Source organism: Aulostomus chinensis, chromosome 7, assembly GCF_037954235.1.
Source record: "Aulostomus chinensis isolate RoL2024-O1b breed Wild chromosome 7, RoL_Achi_v1.0, whole genome shotgun sequence".
NCBI lineage: Eukaryota > Metazoa > Chordata > Actinopteri > Syngnathiformes > Aulostomidae > Aulostomus > Aulostomus chinensis.
Window position 1 is genome coordinate 10,688,908 of NC_141326.1, and position 22,306 is coordinate 10,711,213.

A 22,306-nucleotide genomic window follows, 5' to 3' on the forward strand; every position below is an offset into this window, starting at 1 on the left:
GACTATCTGTAGACGTCTGCGTACTGCTGAGCACATTTGCACTAGAGTTGAAATAATTATTGAAAAAATGCACATGCTGTGATTACCAATTACCACACAGGTTAAATATGAACTGATTATTTAAAATCATGGGGGTGTTGAAGACGTAATCAATCTGCTGTCACTGCAGTTATTTATTGCCTCATGAAATAACGAAACCAACCCTAGCCTTGTAACTTTATATTCTTTATCACATTCTCTGACCTGTCACTGGGAAGGCTTTGAAGTCAACGAGATGGTAAGTTTAAAAGTTTAAAAGATCTTTTACAGATGAGCTTGCCCTGACAGTCGTCTGAAACGGGAAGTAATACCATGTATTGTTTCGTTCTTTGCTCCGTCGACAAGCTGTGAGCGGTCGGCTGCTGCAAATGCGTCTGGCTTAGTCACCATGAAAGATGGAGTGGGAGAGAGTGCAGCAGATCACCCCCCCCCCCATACACACACACACACACGCACACACACACACACACACACACACACACACACACACACACATTCACACGCACTGCCCCACTGTCCCTCCAACTTGGGAAATAAATCTCCTATTTCATGAAATGCAGATAATAATGTTGAGAATCAGGTTGACATTTATAAAAAAAATTGTTGAAAATATTGCATGGAGAGAAAGCTAATCTTTCAAGGTGCATCCCTAGATGTATTTATTTTTCCCAGCACCCATAGTGGAGTCCCCAATGTTTTATTAGGAGCATGTAGGGCCTCAATCACAGACGAATAGAGAGTGACTATTCCATCTGCAGTACATTCATCAGGTGGATGGAAAAAGGACACCAGATGTCTGTGATGCTGAACTGCACTTTTCCTTGATTCCGTTGCTGGGAGAATGCATACATTTTTTATAAAGTGCATACTTAAAAAACAGAAATACATAGAAAATAACTCAGTAATACCAAATTAGGCTGATAATTTCAAAGCCTTGTGTGTCTGTGTGCGCTCTGCACAAACACGTTTATACATTCGGATGTGCATTTTGTCTGGATAAACCTCTTCACGTGCTACTGAGCCAACTGCTCAACAATAATCTGTCATATTTACTGTCTGATACGATCTGTCTGCCGTTTATAGTGTGTGGTCTTAATATTGCGGCAGATATCTGCAAACCTTTCACAGCAGAGATCTTATCTCATATTGATAGTAGTATTTTCTGTCCGGCATTAGCTGCGATTTTCCTCACGGTTCACGCGTGGCTGGATGAGAACACGACGCCGATAACAGAAATTGATACAAGAATCTTAATGTGTTTGGCGTTGCATAAGTAATGTTGCTGACTTCACACAAACAGATACACGGAGCTGTTGGAGTGTGCATGTTGGAGAAGTGTGAATGTTGGTTTGAGTAGGAGGAGTGTCGGGTGATCCTCTCAGCTCGCTGGCAGGTCCTGTCATTGGAAAGAACAGTATCACTCTGCATTTACATTGATCCCTATTAGGCCTGAAGATTAAACCCTCAGCAAGTGCAAGCTTGCTACAGCTGCAGTGGCTTAGAGTTTCACCGTACACACACACACACACACACACACACACACACACACACACACACACACACACACACACACACACACACACACACACACTCAACATTCTGCAGTCATGCTTCAGCGTTAATCTAGGACATAGTCACCAGGAGACATTTCTCTGTCTGAACCTCTTTTCATGTGGATTTTCTAATTCAGCTTCACAGCGAGTCAGTGTTTTTCGTGATATATATGACTCACAGGAATCCAAGTTTTTGCAGTTCAGTTTTTACAATAATTAGTTTTTTTTTTTAACAATCTGTAAAAGTTTCTTGTAGAATATAATTGTTTTTGACTGAAAGTATCAATGTTTTTGTCTTGACTTTGACCGCTACTGAAACTCTCCTGCAGCCCTTAGTGCTGTCTTTCAGGCAGCTGAGTGTGGTTGGATGGATGAAGGGCTCCAGGGGAAAATGACAGGTCACGCAGTTGCACCACGTTGTACAGTTTCCAATAATATTATGGTATATCTTTTTTTTTTTTTAACCCTGTGCGATGCAGTGCCATCCTGGCATCCAGCCACCACCAGCAAACATCCACAAAACCTGTGTGTGTGTGTGTGCGTATGTGTGTGTTTGTGGGGGTCACGCACATCATCATAGAGAAGATCGTGCAGGAGATCATGTGACAGAAGGAATTCATGCAAATATGTGTGTATTTGAATGTTACGCGTTATCTGTCCCTCATAAGGGACAAGAGAGTGAAATCACAGGGAACAGAGAGAGAGAGAGAGAGAGAGAGAGACTCACTTGTTGGGCCTCTTACGTGATGTGTTCTACAGAGAGCAGAGAGATAGGGATCAGGGCGTGTTTCTGTTCTAACATGGACGAAGAACCGCAGAGCACAGATCGGGGGCGGGGGGGGGGGGGGGGTTGGCATCTGTGAGATACAGATCAAGACCTGGAAGCGGTTCTCCTGTGTCCTGTCATAGTTGAGAAGCAGGATGATAAGAAGAAATAGGAAAGGACAGGAGGAGGAGGAGGGCATGAAAATGAGAGGTGAGGAAAGGGCAACACGAGGCATTTTACTACTTGCTCTCTATGTGAGCAGTGAGTGAAGAGAGCAGAGCAAGAAGAATGTCAAGGACTCACCCACTGCAGAGTGCAGTAGCACAGAGAACGGGAATGTGCGAATGTTCATATTATGTATATGGCAACTCCAAACATGCTAGTTCAGTTTTTTTAAAGGCACTGTGATTGTGGTTGCCAAGGAAATTTTCCATGAGAAATTAAGTTTTTAGAAATTTTTGAATTTTATTTCTTTACCTTTGCGAAAGATTTTGAAGTTTTTCCATGGCTTCATGGAAATATATGGCCTTTTATGCAGATTAATGGGAACAAAATGGACATTTTGGGTTAATGTATACTTACTGTTTTATTATCATACCAGATTATTACTATATTGCTCTGCTGCCTTCTTTCATCATACAGTATGCGCAGTTATTAAGCATTTTGCACACTGCAGCAAGGCTTTGGAGGCCATATTACTGAAAGCGCGACCCCAAAGACTACATCCGGTCAGGTAAGTGTTAATAATGATTTAGCTGTAAATTCATCTGATCAAACATATCTAAGTTACCCAGCAAATATTTAATGAGTATGTGTTTATGCTAACTAGTCTCCTGTTTGATTTTACGTGCTGATTGAAGACTGTGTTTGTAAAACTAATTAAAATGTGTTAATTTAACTCTGTGTATAACAGGAATGAATGAATGCGGTGAAAATAAATGAGGACATTTTGAAGTTATTCCCGTTGATTCCTACATATTCACATTCATTCCCAAAAGTGTTTCCAATTTTGAATATTCATTCCAATTTAGCAATCCTGTGTGTGAAGCTTGTCAACACCAACTCTGGAAGATTGATGACCACTAAAATATCAAATGAAAATGTGAACTTTTTTCTCTGTAGTTCACTGAAGGATGTCAGAACTGAGGCTTCACTGTAATTTTTACTATTTGAATGCCCATTTTTTTCCCATCTGTAGGCTTTTTGCTCATCCAAGAAGTATCGAAATTCCTTTAAATAAACGTTGCAGTGATGCATGACATGGTCTAAGTGTGTGGCTGAAGTGTGTGACATCTGGCATTACACCTCTTCATAGTGTGAAATCAGCTATGCTTGTTGCCCGGCAACACATGACGCCTTTGCTTTGCCTTTGCTTTAACAATAAGAGTGCTGGGATTGAGCTGTCAAGTGATGGTCAGGGGAAATCCATCCCTCCATCCGTCCATCACTTGTGTTTTGTGCGAATGACTCATACAAGGTATCGTGCGCTTTAGATGTGCTGTAGGCAGAGTCTGTCTAGTCTGAAGCTAGCCAGCTGCTGTCTGTATATTTACAGAACGCACGATAGCGGTCTTGTAAAGAGTTGAGCTGCCAATGGAATTAAAGAGGTTTTAGTGGCTTTTTACTCTCTTTACTCCACAGTGGCAATACAAGTTATAATCCATGCATATTTGGTGAGAGTTAGACCCTGTGTTTTTTTTTTGTTTTTTGTCCTGTTCCCTGATTTCCCCTAGAAAATTAGTGTGCAGAATAAATTAGGGTACTCTCTGCTTCTAAAAGAAAGCGCTGGCACCAACATTTCTTTTATACCGACACACATGAAAGAATCAGCATTGTTGGGTGTCACCCCGACACCTCATTGCTGTTACTCCCTGTCTATTCCTCATGGAGACGGCATGTAGCTGCAGGTGGGTACCGAGGTAGGTGTCGATGTTTTCCTCCCTCCCGTCACAGCTCAAGGTCTGAAAATCACATGCTGATGTCAAACAAAGGACTGATCCACGGGCAGAGGCTATTAACAGTTTAACAATATTGTGCTGTAAGTCGGCAGCTGAACGATCAGCTTTTGTGGCTTCGTGAGTCTCACTTATTTTTCTCACATCAGTGTATCATTCTCTCTCTCTCTTTCGCTCTCTCTCTCCACCTGTTAATGCCCTTCACCTTCTCTCTCTCTCTCTCTCTCCTCGCTCTCTCTCTTACTCTCTCCCTCTGTCTTTTCTCAGTGTTCAGTGTGGTCATGTTACTAAGCAGAAGACTCCTATCAGAATGTTCATTGGCGGAGCTCATCTTTGGCTGCTATTATATAACCGCTCCCTTCTCATTTTGATGCAGACATAGTTAGATCCGAAGATAAACAGCATTTAGGTGGAAGCAGAGCTCAACATTTTCATTGAGTTCACCACTTGATTTCCTGCTAGAAAGTCAACATAGAGCAGCAGTTAAAGGAGAAAGAGAAAAGAAATGCAAATACACTCTCTGCTATGAACAGATTTTTTGTTAAATGGAGTTGCCAAAAGAATGAGCAATCTGTAAACGTCTGAGCTGCCACTTGAATGGGCTTTCCTTTTATTCTTAATGTTGAATTTCTATGTAGAGAGGAAGAAAAGGTGGGAGAGAGAGAAAACGTCCTTCTCTCTCGGACAGAACTGGCTGTCATGCCTCTCTGGACTGCCAAAGCTTCACAAGGCTTCCCTCATCTGCCTTCAGATAGGTAGGGGGCTACGATCCATTTGTCAGGTTGTGATCTGGCTCTGGTGCAGTTTAAGTGGTGGTAGGAGTGGTGGTGGTGGTGGTGGTGGTGGGGGGAGGGTCCAGCTTACCATTTTCATGTTTGTCAGTATCACTATCTCTCTCTGTGTTTATACGCATTAGGTGTGTGCAATACACTTAAAAGCCTCTGGATCTGAACAAAGAAGCCTTAAGGCAGGGGGTGTAAGTCACATGAAACAGACTGCTGCTTCAAAGCGGCTCCATACATTGTGCTTCACAGAAGAGGGAGACTTCAAACACACACCTAAAATACTGGATGACTGAGACATCAATACAGCTCGACTGTACGATTAATGCTGGCATCAACTACAGTGGTACGTGGCTTTAGATCAACATATGTATTTAACGTCAGAGTTTGACTTGATTTGCTGATAAGTCGGATTCATCCCAAAAGTCGTCTGTTTTCAGCTTGTTTAAATTCTTTGCGAATACAGCTTTTGTCTCAATTAGAGCCTCCTCTTGTGTGTCTTCCCCTGTGCTGCAGAAGACGAGTGCATCCTCGCTCACCCCCCCTCCTTTTTCTCCTCCTTGACGGAGCCTTTGAAGAATAATAGGTGTGCGCTGGGAGCGCTATTGATTTGGTCTCGCCGTGCTCAGGGAAAAAGTGAGCTTTATTTTCTCCAAAATGCAACCCAAAAATGAAGAATTGCCATGTTTTAGTTGGCCATTCAAATCTCAATTGATGTTTTGTTTGCGCGTCTACGTCTGCCTGATTTTGCTCCACTTTGTTCTGTCTGTCTGTGCTTCTTGCTCATCTGTTGTCTTTTTTGTTTATCTAGTTCATTTCTTAATTCACAGCTTCCTTTGCACATCCAGACTGTTCTTATTCTGAGTGAAGCTTGTTTAGTTACACTTCAAACTGGGATGCTTTTGATATCCCTCTAGCATCGGTTTAGCACATGCTGGGCTCATCACAAAGGGTGCCATGGTGACCTGTGAGTCAAGGCTGCCTTCTAATCTGCAATCATCAGGGTTGGGACCTTGTATCTGGAAATTGGTACCAACACGTTTTCATACATTATCTGTTCTATATTAATAAAAAAAATGGATTTTCATTTTCAAGACAATCTTAATGAGTCTAAACTTCCAGGTGTGTTGCTAATGTTAGCTGCAGCTGCGGGGGACTTTGCTCTCAGGCTGTCAAATATCGTGCACTTCTTAAGCTTTTTGATGTATTTAGTATTTTGTCTTGCTGATATTGCAGAATGCGTTGTTTGCCTTTTAAAGAATGATCCACACTTGAGACATGTGATTTTTGGCACACCTTCAGTTTGGGCCCTGAAAATTTTGAAATTTTGCAGGAGTATTATCTCATGCTCTCTCTCTCTCTCTCTCTCTCTCTCTCTCTCTCTCTCTTACTCAGATACCAACATTTGTTAGATTGGCATAATATACTTGGTACCCATATTGATTTTGGTAGCCAGCCCAGCGATCATTCCTTAATAGTGTTTGAACTAGTTTAAACATTATGATGGTGACCTGTCAGAAAGAAGTAAATGAAACCCAACCCACTTTTTCTTTCTAACCCGTACTATGTGGATTTCCCCTAAACCTCCTCATCACACTTCAGTCATACAAGGCTCACATCATAAATTGTAATGATTTGGGAATAAGCACCATAGATTGAATCAGAAGTCGGCTTTGAGACACCGGGTAATGTCCAAGACTGGCCACACACACACACACACACACACACACACACACACACACACTGTCTCCCTGTATCTGCTGCTGCCTTTTTTGCCTAAAACTCAGCATCCTTATTATTTCTCCCTCCAGGTCTCCACAAATCTCAGCCAGTTTTCTTGCTCCATAATGCACTTCAGGCAGGGTAACACTGCCTTCTTACACACACACACACACACACACACACGAATACACACACACACACACATGAATACACGAATACACACATGTAAAAAATGCCAGTGTTTACAGAGTAACAAGCATGCACTGTTTCAGAGTAACACACACACACACACACACACACACACACACACACACACACACAGGGTGAATGAGTGCTAGCTGTGTGTTGTGCACCTCGGGCGTTCCTTCTAGCTACTGATGTAAGTTTGAGCCAAGTGGCTGCTTCTTCATGCTGGTGGGGCAGAGTGTGACCACCCATGCTAGATGTTTCTAGACATTAGGGATAAACACATGGTCAGGTGAAAGTGGAATAGATAAAGCAAACAGCTTAATGAATAAATGAATATGGTGTGACATCCTTCCACAGAGAACTGCAGCAGGAGTAAGCAGGGCGACACTGTGTTTAAGTACAGCTTATTTAAAGGAATCCGATCTCATGAGGTAGATGCTGTAAAAGCATTTGGCTGAACCTCTTGAGATGATCGATATGAATCACTTCTCTAGCTTGCTGTCAGCATTTGTCACTAAAACTGTTCAGATAATAGCACAAGTTAGAATTAATATCTTTGTCGTGAAATAACCATGCTAATCATTTATCAAGCAGAAATATTGAACGTTCATTGACTTCAGCTCCCTTCACAAGAGGAAATTGTGCTGAAGTGTTGAATTGAATTTTTTTTGGGAGGGGGGGATTGCTTCTGGTTTGATTGAATAATTAATTCCAGGATGTCACATTGTGAAAATATGAAGAGCTTTTTGTGCCATTTTCTGACAAAATGTTGCATGATAATAATGAATGAAAATCCTCCTGCAGTTTATTTATGTGTTTTCTACCCTGTAAGTATTTTTTCCAATGCATAGCAGGGATACAATGTCTTCAGTTTTATATCATTACATTTTCTCTGTCACTGTTAAATAATAAATGAACGCAATGCTTTGTCCACTCCTCTGAGTGATGCATGCACTTGCAGCATTGTTATTGTGGCAACCTTCACTGGGGTTTTTGGAGACAGCTGAGAAATGTGTGAGATTTGTTGTGTTGTCTCTATAATGTGTGGCTCTGATAAGGTGCCAGTGCACCAGACAGTCGATAATGCGTAGATGTGTACCGCTTGTAGATTTGAACTCATTCTTATTCACATTAGTATGCACATTCCCTGGCTGAGTCTGACACGGCAGCACCCTGCAAACTGTGAGTCAGAGTGGAAAGCAATATGAAGGAGAGAAGAGGGGGCTCTTTGGTACGAATTTCCTCTCGCTCTAGAAGCAGCCACCAGCGTCATCCCGCTGATTAAGTTGCATAAGAGAAAAGGGAAAATTTGGCCTCATTTTCTTCCCCTGAGATAGAAAAAGTGTAGGGGAGAGATTGAGGGGGAGAAACGCATAACAAGGTGTCCTTGTGATCACGTTGCAGCACTTTGAGAGTGTTTGTCATTTGATTGCTTAGAGTTGGAAAAGCTTTTAGAGCAGGTGGAAAGAAATGGTTGGGAGGTGGAAAGTAAATGAAGGATGGTGAGAGGGAGGGATAAATGGAAGGGATAAATAGTGTGTGTGGTGTCCCTGGAGGCTGATTGTGGCAACTTTGACTGTGGACCTCAGATTACGCAGGAAGGATTTAACCTGTGGCGCCACTCCAGGCTGCAGCTTATAGTGTTGGTTGTCTGTCATGCTCCAGTATGAATGTTGTTTTGTGCATGAATCTTTACATACAAACTGAGGTTTTTCTGAGGACAGCTACCATATTGGAAATGTGTGTGTGTGTGTGTGTGTGTGTGTGTGTGTGTGTGTGTGTGTGTGTGTGTTGGAGGGAGGGGGAATGCAGTGTTACCTCTGCCTGTTGCTACACGGGACTATCCTTGTCACTGTTACACAGAAGACACCAGGAGGTTAGTTATCCTGGAGGCTACCCGCGATGATTCACACTCAGCAGAAATTTGACAGATGAGGGGTCAGCCTTGTTGGGAATGCAAGGAGAGTGATTTTTGAGCAGTCTACAAAGGTGGACTGGAACAAGTACGGGAGGGATGATGGAGCTTTAATCGGCACATGTTCCAATTCACAGTGCACAAAACTCAATACCGCTGCTACAAGGTCCTCCATCTTGAACACCCTGCGGCATCATCCATCAGATGTTGCTTATTTGTTTGTGACCCTGGCAATGTAAACGCCTCCGAATTTACAGAATGTGGTACACATGAGGGGTGCTATTGTTGTGTTTCTTGAGAATTTATCCCAGCTAACATTAGCACTGACAATAGAAGGTAACGACAACGCCAACTCAACCGATTCTAGTTTAGCTCTCAAGAAATGTTGATTATAAGGTCAACATCAGCTTCCTTTATGTGTGAGGGGAAACTGAGTTCAAGTCATAGCATCAGAGGACTGATTTTTATATCCCAAGTATTTCAGTGGTCACAACTACTACAGACATATGTAAAAAGCTTCTTGGAAAATTAGCGCTCTTATGAGGTACAATGGTTTATGGGTAATCTTTCTGTCATCTGCTGGTTGAGTCGTGATCTGTTGTTCAGTTCTTTCCTGCACAGTTCACAATGCCCTTTCATCTGAGCATGTTTGCTCCCTGAGGGTCAGAATCTTAACATGGCAGACAACCCTGGACAGTCCACTTCACCATGAACCACTCGGCAATCGACGTTTTCGATTATCCAGCTCCTTATTTACACATCTACGGCAGAGCAACATTATTATTCAGAGGTTAAAATGTCCAGTATTCCCCCACCTGTAGCTCTTTTTGGTACAGTTTAGCTGCAAAAGACTTCACTATGTGCAATAGCATTTTGTGGATTTTGATTTGCCTCTGTTTGATTATTTGATGTTGTTGGTTTTTTTTTGGTTAATTTATATTTAATTCTTTTAACCAATTTTTCTTTTTAAAGAGTCTAAGAACATTTATTTCCTGCATACTCACTTTATTTATTATGAGAACAGCTGCCTGCTACGACTCAGTACCAAACCAAACCAGCTGGTATTTAGCTGAAATGCATAATGGAGGGATATTTCCTGACTATGAGAAAGTTTTGCCTTTGCACATTTCAAATGTTCTTTTAAAAAAATAAAAAAGAAGAATTATTGCTGCTACCAAAGGTGCAAGTGCAATCTCTCTATCTTCATGCTGCTTGGATACTCCGTTCTTTTGATGTTTGATTTTCTCCAGTCTTTTGTAGTGATCAGTGCTCACACCAGCTCACACACACACGTCAGTTCTTCAACTTATAAGCAATTCATGTTATCGCTGCAAGAAATGTAAAATGCATGACTCCTTTTACGTCAATAAACTTTTCCCTGAGTGAAACCTACAGGCAAACATAGAGGCTTTCATCAACTTTGATTGAAGTTGGTCAGTGACGCGATTTGCAAACGACACAGACGCATGATTTGAATATTTAATGAGGGAGGAATATGTTACGCTAACAAAGTTTCTGTTCCCTTTGAATGAGGGAGGAATTCACAGAGAAAACATTAGAACATTGGATCACCTGTGGATGCTGGAATCTACTAGGGTGTGAGTCTGCTATAATACATAGATATATGCTACATGGATCCCACACATATTTAATGCAACCTAAGGTAACATAATACTGTGACTCTGTGTTCCTCTGGACGATATTGTGGTCGAATTCTTGTACTGATGATTTACATGGCTGTTGGTGCACACATGGATGGACCTTTCCATTCATATTAATTGTGCTCTGTATCTGGATACATTGTCTGATTGTGCATGATCAGCTTTAATATGATCTCCTTTCTTCCTGCTTTGAGATTTCAATTTGCAAATGACTTAGCTAGCAAATATGGTGCGTCTTAGAAGAAGGGAAACACTGAGGGGGAAGAAGGAAAAAGCAGAGTTAGCTGACCTTTCGAGTAGAGTGGTAGGTATTGAATGGTGTACATTCACACTTTGCAGTAAAGAGGGTCCGTCTTGAGGACAGCACTGCTAACTTGGCTGGAGGCCAGCAAACAAGTCCTGGGAATATACACAACACATTCCCAAATACATGTCCACCACCTCCATCAGCGCAGACATACAGTGAACGAGAAGGCAGGCAGACTTTCAAAAGTCTGACATTTATGGACATCAAACCCCAGAGGACTTGGCTCATGCACGGCTTAAATACCACTACAGCAAAGTGGCGAGGAAGAGTCAGCTCGCTGTCTAATGAGGTGATGATGGAAGCGGCACACTGTGTATGATGAGAGACAGCAAGAATTCCAAGCTGCAGTAAATGAGGGCACAAGTGTGTTGGCATTTGCTGGATTCTTATGCAGCAACGCAGAATCTGATGCCACTTCTTTGATTAGGAATGGATGACTTGGTCTCTCCCTCTGTCCCCGGCTGGTGCTGTCTGAGGGAACCTGATGCAGAGACGTCAGAGGAAGGAGGATGGAAAAGAGACAACAAGAGGGAAAGATGAAAAACTGTGTCTTTACCAACTCTGGGAAAGAAGATGAAGGAGGGATAGCGGGAGGAGTAGATGGATGCAAAGCGAGAGGGGTCCATTTCTTGCTTATATAAATGTTTGAATTTTACAGCTGCTGCTGATATGCGACTATGGATGTGCTGCACTGCACACCCCCAACTCCTGCTCCTTCTCTTAGCCAATCATCACACCACACTTCTGTATTTAGGTCATTGCAACGTGTTGCTGCTGTCTCCAATGGCAGATGCATTGTGCTGTAATCTCCAAAAAATAGGCTGGGAGGAGGAGAAGAGTGGGAGAAAAGGGGGTAGTGACAAAAAGATGAGCTTTCTGCCTTGCAAAAATGAACCTCCACTTTTGTGATTTTCTTCCAATATCTGCTTTTGCTTCCTCTCAATGCTGCCTTCATTCTTAGTTTCTTCTGTATGAGCTGCAGAGGGGTTTTACATCCTGCAGGAGCATCCACCCCATCCCTCCACCCCCCTCTCGCCCCCTCAGCCTCTGTTCTTCACCCACTTTTGGTCATGAATTAATTCACACTGTTCTGAAACTGAACTCTTCTCAAAACTCCTTTACTTAAAATGGATCCAAAAATCACTGGTGTTTAAAGGGAATGTCTGAGCCATTGATTTTCCTAATGCTCAAAAGCCTTGCTGATATTCTGTGGATGGCCTATGAGGAGTTAGAAAGAGGGAGAGAGATGGCCCAAGAAAGAGGTGGAGGGGAGAGAGATAAAAAGACAAATAGTGACTCATAGATGGAAACACGTCTCCTGCTGTGTTGAAACTGGTTGAGATTGAGTTCTGGAAACTGTACACCTTTGATGCCCTTTCTTACAAATGAGTGAACGTACCGAAATACCAACAATCCAAATTGTTACGCTCCGATAAAACCCATATGCACATTTCTTTGCTCTCTCTTACAAATCACTGTTGAAAAATAATGATGCTATAGTTTAGTTCTGGTTGTTTGGTTGGGCTTAGGGAAAGATCACTGTTCAAATTAGTACTTTATTACATATCTCAATGTCAAAGCAGCAATTTCACCTGGCGACCAGGACAGAGCAATAAAAAACTGAAAAAGCAGAGTTTTAAAACGGCAAAACATGAAAAGTATTTGCTTTTTATGCAATGCTTATGGGCTGCACAATTAATTAAAATAGGATGAAACTCACAATATGACCGATTGCAATAGGCACAATATTTGTTAAGTGTTTGGTAATTAGGCAGCACGGTGGTGCAGTGGTTTGCGCTGTCGCCTCACAGCAACAAGGTTCCGGGTTCGAGTCCCGGCTCAGGCACTGGATCTTTCTGTGTGGAGTCTGCATGTTCTCCCTGTTCCTGTGGGGGTTCTCTCTGGTACTCCAGCTTCCTCCCACAGTCCAAAGACATCAAGAGGGGACGAGGCTGATTGATACTCTAAATTGACTGTAGGTGTGACTGTGAGTGTGAATGGTTGTCTGTCTCTATCTGTTGGTCCTGTGATGGACTGTTGACCTGTCCAGGGTGAACCCCGCCTCTCGCCCAAAAGCTGCTGGGATAGGCTCCACCCCCCCAGAACCCTTAACAGGAATAAGCGGAAGAAAATGGATGGATGGACGGATGGTAATTGTGTTTCAAAGTAGGATTTCAAATAAACATTGGGTTGCTTCAGAGATGCCCTGCTTACTCATCGTATTTTACAGACTCCTACAGAACCCCACAAAATCATGTAATATGAGTGGGATTTTCAGTGAACAGGAAAATAATGTAAAAAAAAATGAAATGAAGAGCAGACACATTTACTCCAATGTTACAAATGATTTTGCTATTGGAATACGATTCAAAATGATTGCAAATGTATTTTGTTGTTGTTGTCAAAGTTAGTTTCACAGCAGATACACTGAAGCAACCCTGTTCCTTATAATTGAGTTAAAATGGAAGTAAAATATCTCCAGAAGCTTAAATTAAAATGTTGAGATTTAACTGTTTAGGCACCAACTGCTGATCTTGTCTGACATTAAAAGACTGACCTCAGCTTTGCTGTACCCTGCATGTCATAGAAAACCCAGAATTCATTGCTGCATACCACCACCTTTTGTGCAGCAAAGTTCAACTCAAGTCAAGACTTTGCTAAACTTTTGCTTCCCAGAGTTTGTTTGAATCCGCCCAAATGTGAACAAGGTTATGAGTCACAAAGAGTTCAAAGCTATACGTGTGTGTGTGTGTGTGTGTGTCTGCTCTACTCTGAGATGGTGTGTGTTGAGAAGAAAATAATGCTTCCCTGAAGGCTCCTTCACGCGGTTTATTACACATCAGTCCCGTAACGACAGACGCCGTGTCTCTCTCTCCTCTCCATTTATTCGTCCGTCCCTCCCCTCCATCCCCTCTTCCTCACTCGTCCATACTGCTCCCTCTCTCCCAGCAGCACTAACAGCCCGTCCCTCTCTACTCTCTACGCTGATTTTCTCCCCTCCACCATCTTCCCTTGCTGTCTGTCTCACTTTCTCTCTGCCAGTGGGTGTGGGATGTGGGGACCACTCCACTGCCTTTCCTGCATCATTGCTATCTGGTGGCTACGATAATGACGGCGAAGAGAGAAACGAAGGGTGGAGAGAGCAAAGCGGAGAAATGGAGTGCTCTTGCACAACGCCTGCCAGTGACTGCATTAAGCAGCTCTCGTACGCTGCAAAGGGTTTGACGAGGGACATTTTCTTTCACCCTCTGCTGCTCTGTGATTTCTCCCACACGTGTAGAAAAATAAATTGTAAATGTTTGTTGTTTTTTTTTTGCTCGCTTGTGTGGCAAATTACTTGCACGATGATGTATGCGCAGCTGTAGGCGTTTTTCCTGTCCACGCCGAGGTGCGTTGCGATGTGTGAAAACTTTCACAACGAGTTTATCTCAGAGGTTCATCCTCATGCAGCCCCAGTAGACTGTGACGCCCACGCACACTCTCCTGCTACTACTTAACCTCTCCAGCTCCGAGGTGAATCCTCAGACTTCTCACCCACATGCATCCGCCACATTGACTAGGTTGTGAGTGACTTGTTGAAATAGATGTCAAATCATTCCAGAATCTCTGCTGCTATTCTTCCTCTCCGAAATCGTTAGAGATTTTGTGAAGAGAAACTCGACCCCATTTCCCCCACTTGACTGGCACATGTTGAAACACATGGGGTGCAGCAGAGGATTAGTCATTATTTATCTAGGTGTTATATTTTTAGCAGAGGGTTTCGGGCTTTTAAAGGTTTGTTGAAATCTTTTGGAGATGTTATTTGTTGGTCTGATTTCATTTTTTAAAATTCCATTCCCTGCTTCCACCCCCTCTCTTTTTTTCTCTCTGCAGTCAATGGTGAGGTGTTGCAGCAGTGAACACTGAACACAGGCGCAGGATCAATTCATGCCTTTCTATTTGTACATCCTTCCCTTTTTTTGTTGATAGGGGGAGGCAGCAGACGACAATGTAGTGTTACATGAAAATGAGGAATGAAATCCTGCTATGTTTTCATGTCATTAAAACTTTTAGTTGGACGATATTGCAGCAGAATTAGAAGCCTAACACTGAGTTAACGAAGTCCACTGTGGTCATGGATGCCTTGATTGTCTGAGGCTTCTGTCTGTCATTTATTAATAGATAGAGGGAAATTTTCCTCTAACTTTTACATGATTTCTCTCTTAGTCTCTCAGTACTTATTGGATCTTTTACTTCCCTCTTTTTTACACCCCTTAAGCCCACAGCAAAAACACATCTACACATGCAGAATATGTAAGCCATGTTCAATTGGCTTCTTAATATCCTCCAGTCTCCACATTTTCTCATTTCCCCATTCTCTTTGAAGGATATGTTGTTTAAGATGCCCAGAAATGCCCTGATCAAGTCTACTCTGCAGTAAATTCCTCTTCTCCTCTCCTCTCCTCTCCTCAACTCTCCTCTCCTCTCCTCTCCTCTCCTCTCCTCTCCTCTCCTCTCCATCTATCCACCTACCAGGTGAACCCATTGACCCCCACCTCCATCGTCTACATCCTACTCGGTTCTCTTACTGGCTGACCTGGCTTTTGCTCCACCAGTGTGGAAGCATTAAAGACCTAAAGCACTGGTCTGTTTGCTTGACCCAGCTTTAGTTCAGTACTACATCAGGTGTGTGTGTGTGTGTGTGTGTGTGTGTGTGTGTGTGCACATGTGTCTGTGTGTGTGTGAGAAGTCACGCATGTCTTCCTCTGCTTCATGTATGTGTTTGTAAGAGTGTGACAGTTTCTCAACACAGTTTCCCTGCCCTGTTGCCTTTCCATTTGAAGCGGACGAGTTGAGGTCCAGCCTCTGTGGGCTGCCAGTCACGACTGGCCAGAGTGTTTTCAAAGCTGGGCTGAAGGACCCAGTGGAGGTCCAGACTAGGGTCAGGGCAACCAAAAGGACTGAAGAGGGAATGAAGAAATAAACAAGAACCCAACAGCATTCGCTCCTAAGCAGCAACCAGACAGCATCAGACTGTTCCTTGTCTAGTTTTAATCAGGAGCTTTTGAGGGGGGGGCAGATGCCCTCTAGTGGCTACGGTATTTATGACTTAAAAATTTTGTTTTTAGAGTTTTATTTTTCTTTGACCTTTATTTAACCTGGTAAAATCAATTTACAATGATGACTTCACCAAGAGGCAGAGTTAGTCAGATGGCATGCGCACGAGGAGCAAATACCAGAGACAGGTGTTCTCTTCCTGTTTGAAAGGTTTCCAGTTTCAGATCTGGAATCACGATTCAGGTATGTGCTTGTCTAAGTGTTTCAGGTATTATATCGTATTTCAGGGTACTGAAACATTTAACAATGTTACAAAACTAGTTATTTGAATTTCCAATCTCCCAATAATCTCCCCCTAAACCTAGCCAAGAGTTTTTTGTTGGGTTTTTTTGGACTTAAACCTGACCAGACTTCATCATTGTGTTGGCACTTTATTATTCATGAAGAGGGATTAATTTTGTTATGAAAGGCAACATATTCTGGGAAGAGACAACAGCTAATACTGCACCTATACAATGAATGAGGAGTGCTCTCATCCTCATTGTGCATCCTCTCATCTCTCTCTCCTATTTCTATCCTCTACAATACTCTGACCCTTCCAGCCTCTCTGCTCCCTGGCTGGGGAGTTGCTCATTATTGAGCTCCTTAGACCAGTTCTGGTGGAAATATATCTCTGTGCAAGCTGTGAAGCAGCTAGCTGGTTTGTTCTGATTGGCTCTGACAATCTTCTGCTGCCCTGAGAGGGTAAAGTAAAGCTCATGCACAGCACAACATGCAGGGATATTCGTTACATTTTATTTACAATTATAGTTTTTGCTTCCAGAGATTTTGAAATGTACATAATCCAGATAAACATTATTTTATTTGTTACCATTCAAATATTTTTCTCATGTTATAAATCTGGTACATCTCCATTTCTGTCCACCAATGCATACAGACAGATGGTGCAGTTAAAGACAAGAAATAAGAAAAGTAGGAAGTAAGTAGAAAATAGAAAAGAGCCCTTGGCCAACAAGAAACGTAAAATTGTTTCAGCTTTTTGGAAACACTTTGGTTTCAGGGATTGCTATGAGGAACAAGAAGCAAGCAAGCATGATTTTTCCCAAGTCAATGAGTAATCAGCGCTAAAAATAACGGCGATGGCAGCTGAGAAGGGAGGTGGAGTGGGAGTGTGGCAAATAAAGGTGATTACAGAAGTGAGTTTTTAATAGAGATTCAGCATTATTCCTCACTGATGCTGTTGCGGAGTGTCACATGGGCACGCACATAAACACCACACACCATTAGTGTCACCAGTTGTTGGTGAGTCATCACTAGATGTAACATTTGACAGAAAAGACAGCAAAACCCAAGAAACACCACTTTAGCGTGGTGTTGTAGCACATGACGCTGCAGGACGGAGTGAGGAAGATCTCGTCTGGATTTCTCCATGCTTTTATAAGAAGTCTTTCATGAATAAAAGCGTTAAATTAGTTGATACACACACTTGCCATTTCCATTGTACTGGCATGTTTTTATAAAGGCGCTCACCTGTTGTCAACCAGGGAGCTGTGCGGAAAAAAGGTACGTTCTTTTCTCACCTCTTGTCAGTGATCGGGTAGCCTTAGCGTTTCTTTATTGTTTGATGAAGAAAAAGACCACAACGTCGAGTTAAATGTTAAAACATTAACATCAAAATTGAAATGCAGGAATGACCTATTTTGGGATGGCTGTTCTGTTCACGGTAAACGGAAATATTAAAAATAAAACCATTCCACATGCCCCAATGAAACAAACTCATGTTGACACCTGCTTATTTTCTGACATCAAAATCGTATTCAGATGCTGATGACTGCTATTGTGCGGCGTCATTGCATGGAGCTACAAACAGTTTGGTCCAAATCAGTAGATTTACAACTCCAGGAAATTTTCTTTTTGTTACTTTTGTTATTATGATTATTCACAATGTCCAAAGGCAGAATCACAGCAGCATACCCTCCTTCAAATAGCCCCACAAATTCATTGATTTGGGGAAGTTCCCTTCACTTTTTAGATTAAGCTGTTAAAGATTAGGAAACATGTAGTAGCTTCAAGAGGATGTAACATGAGACAACTCGTGCTCATTATGAGATAGCCTTCGCGGTCAAATGTCCTGACTCTTGATGTCATTCGCCAGGTTTGTCTTTCAGCTCTTGGACTAGTTGGATAAAAGTAGCCATTTAAGAAAAAATCTAAGCCACAGTTCCCCCCATCTTCCTCTATTTCCCTCCTCCAGAGCTCTCTGTGGAGAACATGAGCCCTGCACACACTTCAAAGTGGTTTGTTTGGACGTGTGTGTGTGTGTGTGTGTGTGTGTGTGTGTGTGTGTGTGTGTGTGTGTGTGTGTGTGTGTGTGTGTTTGTGTTTACACGAAGAGCAATTCTCCAAGCTGCGGGCTAATGCCAGCAAGGAGAGGCCTATATCTCTATTAGTGAGGGGCAGGACTGCCTCTGGAGTCACCACCTGTGTGTGTGTGTGTGTGTGTGTGTGTGTGTGTGTGTGTGTGTGTGTGTGTGTGTGTGTGTGTGTGTGTGTGTGTGTGTGTGTGTGTGTGTGTGTGTGTGTGTGTGTGTGTTCTTGAGTCTGGGGACATTAAGGTTGTTGGTGGCAATGTAAGAATGATGAGCTGATTAGTCGTCTCTGGGTAGATGTTGCCAGAATCACTGGTTTATGGGAAAGAAGACACATGCCGTACAATTTCTGTGTGTTTGTGCAGCTGTGTCAATTCACCTTCTACCTGAAATATTTACTTGTTCCTGAACCTCGATTGAATTTGAGTGTGTGTGCATTTGTGCGCCAGTCACACAACTGGTCCTCTAATTAATTCCTGGAGGTCAGGCTCTCTCTCTATGATTCCTGCTGCTTTACAACTACTCTCTCTCTCCTGGAAAGCCGCCCTAACATGACCACCAGTTCATCAGATTGAGCTGCTCAGTGCCAAATGGACACACTGGCTGACCACCGTCTCTCAGACATGGAGGGAGTCAATGAGACAGGAATAATACGCTTAGGAGAATTTTGCATCATTCTGATGGGTCCTTTTTCTGTACGGTTAAGCATTTCCTTTATCTGGCTGTCAGTTCATCAAGGCTGCAACAAATTCTACAGTTTGACATCATGCCAGAGTAATCAAAAAAAAAAAAGGAATCATTTTCCATAAATTTGCAAATTTGAAAATGATAAATAGAGAAAAACATAATCTGCATGACAGTTTTTGCACACAACTTGCCTCATTTGTACCTGTCTGATGTAGCAAACCTTCTCACTGAAGGGAGTTAGACTGTACTGGGGCCATTGGTGACATGCATGGTTTTCAGCAGGTTTTGAGCGGTCACATTTAATAAATGTCCTTGTGTACAGTCTCTGTATTTGTCAGGGAAATCTTATTATTATCTTATCATCATCCAATTTTTGTGACCATTACTTGTGGAAATGTGGAGTTATCTATGAGGAACAGTGTGTCCCTGATGGCCTTATATTCTGCATCTCTGTGTGGGAAATTTTTTGATTTGAGAGAAAGAAGATGGTGGAGATAAAAGACTGTTGACTGGTTATGTTTAAAGCCTGTCAACATATACTTAACTTTACAGACAAGTCCTAGAAAAACACTCGGGTATTTGGTGTCCTGCAGGGACTCGGTCGATGGTTATAGGTTTCTTCTTTTTTTTTTTTGTACTGCAGGTTGCAGAGCTGGCTGACAAGATTATACATCACATCAATAATGTATATGCAGGGATATGACTTTTTTTCCTCTGTGTTGTTACACTCATGCTGAATACACATGATTAAATAGAGGATTTCTCCAGATAGTGATTTGGTTTACACTGTGTTATGGCTTAGTCTGTGTATGCGTTTGTGCCTTGTCGGTGTGTACAGTCATTTGCATTGGACTCCCCCGTCTTCCCCCCTCTGTGTGTACATAATTCTGCTCATTGATTTCTGGCTGAACTATTTGTCACCCACTTACTCAAGTCAAATTAGAAAGCGCTGTTCGTCGTAGCCACAATTCAATCGATTTGAACCAGGGGAATCACTCCCGAACTAAATGAAATGAATATAATGCTTACTGGGGGGAAAGCCTTCATGGATTGTACGTTTTTGCTTGGAATTAATGGGAAATTTCCAGCTTGACAAAACACGAGTTACCCAGTATGCGTGTGTATGTGGATGGAAGGGAGCTGCTGCGCAGGACTGGTAGGTGTAATTTACATTAGTGCCAGTCATCGCTTCCGTGGCCCTTTGCAACACACGAGCCACAACTCTCTAATGCCCCAGAGATGTACCTCATTAAATACAAACCTGCGTTCAGGAACAATTTTTGGATTTTGCTTTTGTCAATACATACAGTATAAGCTTTGTGTGCCTTAACTGAAAAGATAGCTTTCCATTATTCATCAATAAGGCTTCTATCTCTCACCCACCTGTTCATTTGCCTAGAATGCCAGAAACTTCTACAGAGACACAAATGAATACCTTCATCAATTAGACAGTGACTCAAATTGGTCCAACGTGTTTTTGTGTGTGTGTGTGTGTGTGCGTGTGTGTGCATGTGCCTGTGAGAAGGTGAAATGAGCCTCAGGATCCCTGTGTTAGTCCTTTCTCTCATTATTTTCCATGATCACTCCATTGTCTCTCGTAAGGAGTCAAGAAAGTTGACATGTGGGGAGAAGTGCAAACAAGTCATATTTAAGCTGTGCATAGTAATGAGCAACTGCGTGTGTGTGCACTCACACACACACTCACACATACTTTGTGGGACGGTGCAAAAAAGGGGTTAATGAAGCCTTTTCACAAAGTGGTCTGTGGAGAAGCTGCCAAACATGAACCTCTTCACACACATCCTGACACACTTGAACACACACACACACACACACACACACACACACACACACACACACACACACACACACACACACACACACACACACACATTACTGCCAATTAGCCTAGCTCTCACAGTCCTAATGGACCCTGTCATGCTTACACACACACCCAGATTCACACACAGCTACTGTACGATTGAGAGAATAGCAGCCTAATTTTAGCTTGAGAGCTGTAAAGGCTGTGACTCCAGCTCAGCGCTGAGCCACTGTGATGTGAATCTCAATTACAGCATAGATGTGAGTGGATGAAGTAGCCGTCTAAAAAGGCACAACTTGTCTGCTTCTATTTGTGTCGTTGTCCTGTAACCGGGAAACATAAAATAATCTATAGCTCACCTCATTCCAAGTGTCACGTCTCACAAGAAAATAGATGTGCTCATGTTACTGTGGAAATGGAACAAGCACCTTTTCAAACCTGACTTCACACCCACTGAAATCAGGATAAAATGAGACAAGTTCTGTACATGAATTGATTAGTTTCATATTGTGAAAGCCCCCTCGTTTTCTGCTCAGGGGAGACTTCACTTCATCAACCCGAGTCGCTGAGGATTGCGTTAGCTATAGTTGATGTTCAAGTGGGGGCTGGTGTTTTCTGCTCAACTCAAAAGTGAGATTTTTTTTTTCTCCCAAAGATTTGTCTCCGTGAGGTTATCTGGATGTCATTTTCTCTAATCGTGTTTGAGGAAAAACTCATCTCAGCTCACAGAAAACAAGAGCGAGTGGGAGAAGCAAGAGCAGCGAGCGTGAAGTCACAGAATAAACCGTGAAGATGATGTTGCCTGTACAAATCAATTCAGCCAGTTTGGGGAATTTAGTGTGTTAAGAATTTTGTTATCCATAAAGAGCTGATCATGCACATTTTATTTCTTCTGTGTGTCACTGAGGGAACAAGAGAGATAGCAGCAATAATGAAGTTTGGTAGAAAGCTGCAAGGTCAGTAGAACGGAGCTCCAGGAAATGAGTTCCAATCAGAGAGAAAAGTGGTGAATATTGAAAAAGAAATGGTCTGTTGTCCCACACAGCAAAATCCCTGCTTGAGGTAATAAAAATATGATTAGCGAAAAGGGATTGTCACGGTTTAATAGTGTGCATGTGTGTGTGTGTGTGTGTGTGTGTGTGTGTGTCTACTACAGCCCAGGCACAAATCTGTTCATATGACCTTGACTCTTCGGCTTGCAAGTAACAGTGTTGGATAATAGCTCAATAAAGGGAAAGCAGCTGAGAGAGAACTGTAGGTTTACAGTCCTGCCTCTACTGTTCATTAACTTTAACTGACCTTTACCTTGTCTTGCAAGTGTAAGCTACAGACCTAAACCTAAAGTGATTAATTTCTTTATCAACTTATGTCTGAATTCCCCAAATATCTGTTCATCAGTTAATTTATGAGTGGTAAGAAAATTGTATAAAATGCGTAGTTTATCAAGTAGTTTATCGACTTGTTTTGTCTGACAATAGACTGCAACCCAGATGTATTCTGTT

The 22,306-nt window shown here is 42.4% G+C and overlaps 1 protein-coding gene across 9 annotated transcripts in view; it reads left to right on the forward strand.

Annotated features, from left to right (window-relative positions):
* The window catches only part of brsk2a (BR serine/threonine kinase 2a), a 172,062-nt gene that overhangs the window by 52,826 nt on the left and 96,930 nt on the right, over window positions 1–22,306 (forward strand). For 4 of the 9 annotated variants that reach the window (XM_086208362.1, XM_086208367.1, XM_086208368.1 and 1 more), the window contains exon 1: window positions 4,928–5,068. The exons of 4 other annotated variants lie outside the window; for them this stretch is intronic. In XM_086208362.1, the coding sequence (XP_086064488.1) occupies window positions 4,933–5,068 (136 nt within the window). In that variant the 5' untranslated portion in view covers window positions 4,928–4,932. Of the gene's footprint in view, window positions 1–4,927; window positions 5,069–22,306 lie in introns of those variants that run through there. One more of the 9 variants, XM_086208370.1, reaches the window with a different exon arrangement.